We start from the raw sequence: 8,806 nt of genomic DNA on the forward strand, positions 1-8,806 counted from the left end.
GGGATCTCGCCGTCAGGACGGCTGCTCCAGGCGGTGCGCGAATCAGGCAGCTTCCTACGGGAGATGGGATCAGGGATCGGGGTCAGCGCGTCTGAAACTCTGGATAAATCGTAGAAGATCGGAACAAGATGGAGGACTGCGGGTTGATTTCTTGAATTACGTCTCGAACTCTGGATAAATCACGTCCGATTAAAATTTAATAGTGGACGTGATTGGTGTATGTAATCTAATCTTTTCGAAAAATAATGATGTGATTTCTTTCCTTGATTGGTGGAGAATGGTGGACGTGATTGTTTCCTTGTTTATGCCGATCTAATTGGTAGCCAATAATTCTGAAATTTTTTTCCATCCGGAGTAGCGTGAGTTTGATGGACTATTTTGAGAGCGATTTGATGAACAATTAACGGTTAAGATTGCTCCAATGTTTGATGTCAAAGTGGACACCATCCCCAACTCCAATTTAATAGTAAAGATTTCCATATCCATATTTTCTTCAAAATCTCCTTCATACCCCTTCATAAGTATTAGCAACTGTCCCAACCATGCTATAGCTGATTTCCATCTGCTTCTCGTGGAAAACCATCAATGATTCGATCAACGTGGCGCCTGCTGCGCTTACCCGTCTTTTTTGGTCGCTGTCTGCCCTTGTGCCGCTGGCGCTGTAAGAAAATATATGAGCTCCTGATAGTCTGCCCTTCGAGTAGCAATTGAGCAGTTTGCTGCGCCTACCTGAGCCTATAAAGCTCACTGACGAGTGACGACTGACGACGGCCGGATGCTATGGCGATGGCGGTGGCACCAGCTGGGGCCGTGGACGGCCAGCGATCCAGGAAGCTCGCCGCGGCGTTGTCGAGAAGGAGCTCGACCTTCCTCTTCTTCTCCGTCGTTGTCGTCGGAGTAGTCTTCGCATCTTCTCGCTGGATCACCACCACCACGACTGTGAGTTGCTACTTGAAGCTTCTTAATTTGGTTAATTTCGTGCTCGGCTTGCCATATTCTCCATTCCCATCTGAGACCGGCCGGTAGCATCAGCAAGCCTCGGTGATGAAAAGAACAGCTAGAATTTCCATTCTCAAAGATTCGAGTTCTTCTTTTGGCGGGTCAGAGAATCGAGTTCTTAACCTTTAAGAAAGAGAGGCATAAAACTAACTTTTGTTGCTGCATGATTAGCCCTCTAATGTGACGCGAGACGACTGATCCGTTGCTTTAGTTGACTTGAGGAACGTCGTCGATTGTCGTCTACTCTCACTGGATAGCCGCGCTACGGCGGCGATAGCCAGTTAACCATGAATGCTAATAACATCGTGGGTTTCGAAACGCAGCTTCAATCCGTCTGGGTCAGTTAGCCGCCGGCTTGGACCACGGCGTCGAAAGCCGGTTGGTAAGGCGTATTAATTTTTCCCCTTTTTCTGCTTTGTGTTGTGCCCTTCACGTCACGGTGCTCATGGACGCACTATGGGCACTACACAACAGACTACAGTCTACAGGTGCTAGCACCACCGCACCAGCCCCCTCGGAGGGTTGATTACGTGGTTATCTTCCTCCATGCATGCCCCTCTTTTCGCGAGAAATTGAACAAGAACGGCAAGGCTAAATGGAAAGTTATGACTTGACAAGATCGTGGTTCACGACTTCACCTACAAAGGTTGAGGGGAGGAACGAAAAGCAAGAAGAAAAGGAGCAAGGCTCACGAGAGAGTGCAGTACATGTGGTTGGAGCTTAAAAATAGTCCCTCCGTCCTGGTCTTAACTTTATCAAAATTTAGAATTTAGATGTATCTACGTAGTAGATAGTGTCTAGATACATTTAAATTTTAACAAAGTTAAGATATTTTTTTGTGGGATGGAGGGAGTAGAAAATGTGTCCAATTTAATTCGTTTCGATGACTGCACTGACACGCATGCACACGTTTTCCTCCTGTTTGTTTAGGTCACGTGTTAACCCTAGCACGGGTGCCTAAACTATTTTTTTCCAATTTTGATTCAAACAGATTTAAACTAGGTTTGCATTAATATAAGCCTTAAACGGACAAGATTGTGCATTTTTTAACAATCGATACCATATACGTGTACCTAAGTCGATTGGGAGTTATAGTAGCAAATAAAAGATGGTAGAGATACATGAGTTGCCACCGGCGATTATAAAATAGTCTAAAAAAATAGAAATTCAATTTGGCTCTCGGATGTATATGATCCCTCTACAAAAAAAAACATATTTCGAAGTGTTGAAATTTTTCGACAAAACAATTCTACATGTACATCTCTATATTATATCTTTCGTGAAAAACCGATATTTTTGTGCTCTATATGAAAACGAGAAAATTGATCTGGTGGAAAGCCTTATTTTTAGAACAAAACTTGATCTTTTTACACACGTCATACGGCAAGTTGAATTTTCTCATGAGACGACTTTGTGGAGCATATCCTCCCATGAAGATGTACCACTTCTTTTTGCTTAAATTTTTTTGACATTTCAAAATATGTTTAAGATGCATTTCAAAATAAATGAAGCATATGCTATCATGAGTCAAAACATCACTCCCAAAAAAAAGGAGAAAATCTTCGAAGTTTTTAAACTCATTCTTCTTTCATGGCACATTCTAGTTATCTTTTACGGCGACTGAACGTTAGATACCAAAGCACAAACCTGTAAATATCAATGAAAGTTTGTCTATAATTTTAATTTAAGCTGCAATACCAAGTCTACGTGCACTTGTAGATCCATATTAACGTGGTCAATAAACATTGGCCCGTCATATCCATTCAAAAATAATTTCTAGAAAATTATTTTTCTTTATTCTATTTTTTCCTATTTACCAAAATGCATGTTTATGGCACCTATGCCATTCTTGCACTTCTTATACTATTTTATTTTGAGAAATTATTCTCTCCTAGCTTATTCTATTCGAACCCTTTTTAACCCAAAATTTTATATCTTATTACTTTTATTTCTTCAACAAGCTAGGTTTGACCAAGATTTAAACAAGTTTAACACATGAAAATGAAAAGGTAAGCTTGTATCCTTCCTAGTCACTCCAAAATGAAGCTTTTGGAAGGGTTTTTGAAATGTCAATGTTTGAAACACAAAACCACTTCTCTTCGTGCTTAACTTCATAAGACATAGTTTAGGGTTAGGGGGTAGATACATGATTTTTGTGGTTTGAATATATCAGACCTTGTTTATCACCTTGAATTCTTACTATATGACATAAGAAGACGACGTGCTTTGGTTTTTCATTTTTTTTGATTTTTTTGAATTTTTATGCCCATTTAAATCTTGGTCGAATCATAGGTTTGACCACAATTTAAACATGTTTTAAAATATGAAAATGAAAAAGTAAGTCTGGATCCTTCTTAGTCACTCCAAAATTTATCAATTGATAGATGAGTTAACTTGGCTTCATGGAAAAAATAATGGCACGTAAATGAGTTAACTTGGCTTTCGTACCCTTGAATCCATAGGAAACAATCAACCGAGTTTTTACACCAACAGGTATGTCTACGCAGAGAAGGAGATTTCGTCATCGAATGAATAGTCGAATATCACTTATTGAAGACGATGTCACTTCCATTAAGTCGGATGCGAAAACGAAAATGTCTACCAAATCTCTAGAAAACATTTTTTTTATTAAAAACCTCACACATAGATCGAGTTCTCTACCTCTCTCGAGGATGATGGGGCTGACCAAAGGAGGGTGAACATCTCCTATGGAGGAGGCCTAGGTGGAGACAACTTATGTTGTGAACTTTCGATCAATTAATGAAATTTGGATGAGATTATACCTATTGTATCATAAATGGACAAGATAAACTAACCTAATTACTAATAAAATTGGGGTTTGGGTTCGCCGATCGCCTGGGTTTAGTTGCGCTCCCCGTATCTCTACCTTGTATGAGGAATATTTTGTAATGTAAAATAGTTGTTTGATAGTTTCTTCTAGGAGTATATATTTAGTTAAACTTAGTAATATTGACATTTTGATTCATTCTATGCGCCAGGTACTTGGAAGTGCTATTTTGAGAAAAAAAAATTCCTCGATTTAATGATTTTGTTTCATTTTGACTTGCAAACATTTGAAACGATCGTTTTCGTTTGTCCTTGCAGTTGCAGGCAAGCCTCCCCGCCGCCGCGGCCATTCCCGCCGCCGCCGCCGCCGCTCTCCGCCACCAAACACCACAGTCGCCCTCTAGAGCACCGCGACCACCACCTGCCACCTACTCCGTCTCTTGCCCCACCCCTTCCCTCCGCCCCAACATCTCCTACGCTGTCAAAGCGCCCGAATCCTCCCAAACCCTGGCCCTCGCACTCTCCTCCTCGTCCTCCTGCCGCCGCACCTCCCCTGACGCCCCACCGGCCACCAACACCGGCGCAGCCCCCTCACCCTCCAACTCCTCGTGCCCATCCTACTTCCGCTTCATCCACGAGGACCTCCGCCCATGGCGTGCGGCGGGGGGCGTCACCCGCGCCATGCTCACGCGCGCCGGCGTCACCGCCAGCTTCCGCCTCGTCGTGCTGCGCGGCCGCGCCTACGTCCAGCGCTTCCGCCCGGCGTTCCAGACGCGCGACCTCTTCACCATCTGGGGCATCCTCCAGCTGCTCCGCCGCTACCCCGGCCGCGTCCCCGACCTCGACCTCATGTTCGACTGCGTCGACTGGCCCATCGTCCGCACGCACCTCTACCGCGGGAAGCACGCCCCCTTCATGCCGCCCCTGTTCCGGTACTGCGGGGATGACAGGACCCTGGATATCGTCTTCCCCGATTGGTCATTCTGGGGCTGGTAATTATGCTTGCTCACCTTCTTCTCACTGCATACTGTATGAAATACTTTTAGCTTGATAAGATAAATAATTTCAAAGATAATTAAGATTAACAGAGAATTGAATAACAGAGTTTTGATGACAGAAAAGTACAGTATATGGTAACATTTGGGTCTAAAAAAAACATTAACGCATAACTGAGTAATGTTGTGAAGTGTATAAGTAGATTGCCTAGCCCTCTCCATTAGTTCGGACTTTTGGTTCAAGTGGCGAGTTCAAATCCTGGCTTTCACATGGTTTTCGCAATTAAGCCTAAAAATTGTTGTTGCCCCGGTTTTCGCAATTAAGCCTAAAAATTGCTATTGCCCCCCTCTTTAGCTACCGCTGATGCCCTGTTTCGGTGTGCTCTTCTTCTTTCACGTGTTGACTTTCTCTTCTCCCGTCACACGCGAGTGGGGGTGTTGTGAAGTGTATAAGTAGATTGTCTAGCCCTCTCCATCAGTTCGGACTTTTGGTTCAAGTGGCTAGTGTATGAATCCTAACAAGTAACAGAACTTTTATGGCAGTAAAGTTCATTATCTATGTGTTTTCCTATGATGTTTCTGAATCATGAGTCATAATTTTGTAAACGCATCATTACTACTATGTTAAGCATTTTCCACTCATATTATCCACACAGTTGTGAAATACTCGCTTTTTAGCATTGCTAATAGGATATTCAAATGTCTAAGAAATTTCAAAAATATAAAATTTTGGGGTCTTCATGCTCAGTTGTGCACAGAAAGCTCAATCACTCTAATAACTCTTTTCACGTTGGCAGGCCAGAGATTAACATAAAACCATGGGATGCCCTGCAGAAAGATTTGAAAATTGGTAATAGTAGGGTAACATGGTCCGATAGAGAACCTTATGCTTACTGGAAAGGGAATACAGCAGTTGCAGTGTCACGGCAGGAACTGGTTAAGTGTAATATCTCCAGTACGCAGGATTGGAACGCAAGGATTTACACTCAGGTAATTTGTATGCTAATGGTGTCACCGATGTAATTAGTGAAACTTGAAAAAAGTACAGAGGCTCCTTTCTCCCCATCCACAGACTTACGTGATTTAATTTGGTATACTCAAAGCCATCAAATTCTTCTTGTTCTTTTGAAGGAAGACTTTATTAATCTTCTGGCCTCTGCATTGAGAGGAAGCATATAGCCCATGATGGGTGCTGTCTTCAATAAAGGCAAATGTTAACAGGATTTGTTGTTAACATTATTGTTTCTGTTATAGGACTGGTTCAAAGAGAGCAAAGCAGGGTATACAAACTCAAATTTGGGCAATCAGTGCACACACAGGTTTACTCTGTATTCATGTTAATTTTTGGTGATAGAGAGCAAGGAATTATATGATTTTATTTGTGGTTCTAAGTTTCTCATACTTGGTCAACATTCAACAGGTACAAGATCTATATAGAAGGATCAGCATGGTCGATCAGTCAGAAATATATTCTAGCATGTGATTCAATGACACTATTGGTCACACCAAAATACTATGATTTCTTTTCAAGGTCACTTATGCCGATTCAGCATTATTGGCCAGTTCAGGATGACAATAAATGTGCCTCCATAAAATATGCTGTTGAATGGGGCAACTCTCACAAGCAATCGGTACTTTCAGTCTATCAGCATTTACATATGAAATGCAATAAGATTAGCCCCAATGTAGTATCATAAGTAGTATCATGTATGTCATGTTGGTAAAAATCTGGTGTATCACATCAATTAATGAGGTGAGAGATAAGAGTAGTATCATAATATGATACCATGTCATGACACATAAACCTAGAAAAATTCATGACAAATACATCATGTACATACATTTGCATTGAGATTCTACAAAACATTAAATATGACATAAGTATGATACCATATTATGATACTATGCATGTGGAGGTGGTATCACAAACTAATATCATGTGCATGATACTAGTATATGATACTTCCTATTGTGACTAGTCTAAACAAAATTGATGGAAATGAGAAATTACTGCTCATGGATTTTTTTCTTACCTCCTGTTAAAAATAAACAGGACCAACATTAGGTGTGTTGTAAACCGTAAACCAAAATCAGAACTTTAAATGGGAGAAAGTATTGACTTGCTGATATTTGAGGACTGCACTGGTAGTGGTAGCAGGAAATTTTCTTGCAAATCTCTCTGTTGTGTTGTTCGGTTTAAATTGACCAAGCTGAAAACATGTCTAGTGTTTAATGATACATTTCACTTGAAATTTCCTTATTAGTAACCATTTGGAGCTTATTATAGAGTATTTAAATTCCATAAGAGCTAACTGTTATTGATAATTTTAACCATGATGTTCTTTAGTCAATAAGTCACATTCTTCTTGAAACAGCTACTGCATTGTTTTTCAAGAAAATACTCTTCTCTTACTTCTAAAATATTGTAGGCACAGCGCATAGGAAAAGAAGCAAGCAATTTCATTCAAGAAGAGGTTAATATGGATCTTGTGTATGATTACATGCTTCACCTTTTAACGGAATATGCAAAGCTTCTAAGGTTCAGGCCAACTAAGCCACCTGAAGCTGTTGAGGTCTGTCCTGAATCCTTGATCTGCCAAGCTGAAGGCATTGAGAAGAAGTTTTTTACTGAATCCATGGTGAAGTCTGCCCATGATTCAGGTCCATGTGATCTTCCTCCTCCCTTCAGCCCACTGGAGCTCAGAATGCTAAAACAGAGGAAAGAAAATACAATTAGGCAGGTTGAAATGTGGGAGCGGATAGCTTCGGCACCTTAAAATGCTTTGAGCCCCCTCCTCTTCTTTTTGTTCCCATATACAGGTGGACAATACAGATTTGGCTGTCTATTTAGGATAGATCTTCTACAATCTACAATGTTGTTAATCTAGTGTTAACTAATACTCCCTCTGTTCCCTAATGTAAGATAGTCTAGCTTTTTAAGTAAATGCATGTATCTAGATGCGTTTTAGTGTGCAGGTTCACTCATTCTAGTTCCTATCTGTCCACTTCAAAATGTCTAACAGACCTTACATTAGTGAACAGAGCAAGTATCTATCCTTGATAGAGTTCAATCTTCTGTGTGCATCATCGCGCTATACTCATACGGAGTATAAAGGGGTGTTTAGTTGAAACCATTACTTCATGTACTTTGTTTGGTCTGGATCAGTTTTACTTTGCAAAGCCGCTGTGACATACAGTGAGGATTTGTACTAATTCGGAAGATCTAATTTGTATCCATCATTCATCTTTTTTTGGCAGTTTCCGTTGCTGCCTGAGATTGCTGAGAGATGCAGTAAATAATGAAAAGGGTCCCATAATCACGGAAAAAAACAAACTGGACGGACTGACTGTTGGGTAAACGGACCATCTGTGCTCTTTTAGGATTACTTCCTCTATTCATTTCAGAAGGCTTGTAGCTATTTACAAAAGTTAAACAATGTAAATTTTGTTTTTGCAAAAAATCATCAACAACTATAACATATTATAGATATCATATGAAATCAGATTTCATGATGTACTATCGATATTTATTTATTCTAAAAAAAACTTGGTTAACTTTACATCGTTTGTCTTTTCAAAAAATTACAAGCCTTCTTTTGAGAAACGGAGGTAGTAGTCCTCTAGACAATATTCACGGTGAACTATCTCTTCTTCTTGCATAACTCCATCCATTGTGGTTTTATAACTCGTAGTTTAAAAAACTTTAAGCAGCGAATTTCACCTTTTACCCTCTAGTTGTCAATTTGTGAAAGTAGTTACCCCATATAATGAAAACTGGTCTAGATTAACCCTTCTGGAAACTTTAGACCCTTTTTTCTAATGCATGTCCCTTGGCTTGAAATTATCAGGATGACGAGGATGAGTAGAACATGTCGTGAAGACGAGGTTGGACATGATAGGCGAGGATACCCCTCGATCTTTACATATTTTGCCGCACCATGTCGACCTTGACATGTTGGAATTATCCAACAACACAAGGTGAATGCTAAAATTGGGCAAAATTGTGTTCATTTTATTCGTAAATG

The 8,806-nt window shown here is 40.5% G+C and overlaps 1 protein-coding gene across 1 annotated transcript; it reads left to right on the top strand.

Moving 5' to 3' along the window:
* The first annotated feature begins 4,452 nt into the window (after window positions 1–4,452).
* On the top strand, window positions 4,453–7,609 carry LOC124675488 (O-glucosyltransferase rumi homolog). The gene is made up of 5 exons (XM_047211564.1): window positions 4,453–4,778; window positions 5,579–5,771; window positions 6,036–6,100; window positions 6,202–6,412; window positions 7,211–7,609. The coding sequence occupies exons 1-5, from the start codon at window positions 4,468–4,470 to the stop codon at window positions 7,556–7,558; spliced, it is 1,128 nt and encodes a 375-aa protein (XP_047067520.1). The 5' UTR covers window positions 4,453–4,467; the 3' UTR covers window positions 7,559–7,609.
* The last annotated feature ends 1,197 nt before the right edge of the window (window positions 7,610–8,806 follow it).

The sequence above is a fragment of the Lolium rigidum genome, chromosome 7, assembly GCF_022539505.1.
Source record: "Lolium rigidum isolate FL_2022 chromosome 7, APGP_CSIRO_Lrig_0.1, whole genome shotgun sequence".
NCBI classification, from domain to species: Eukaryota; Viridiplantae; Streptophyta; class Magnoliopsida; order Poales; family Poaceae; genus Lolium; species Lolium rigidum.

Coding starts and splice junctions, on each gene's coding strand:
- LOC124675488 (XM_047211564.1), top strand. CDS start 4,468: ATGCTCACGCGCGCCGGCGTCACCGCCAGCTTCCGCCTCGTCGTGCTG. Junction 4,779..5,578: donor GATTGGTCATTCTGGGGCTG/GTAATTATGCTT, acceptor TCACGTTGGCAG/GCCAGAGATTAACATAAAAC. Junction 6,101..6,201: donor GGCAATCAGTGCACACACAG/GTTTACTCTGTA, acceptor AACATTCAACAG/GTACAAGATCTATATAGAAG.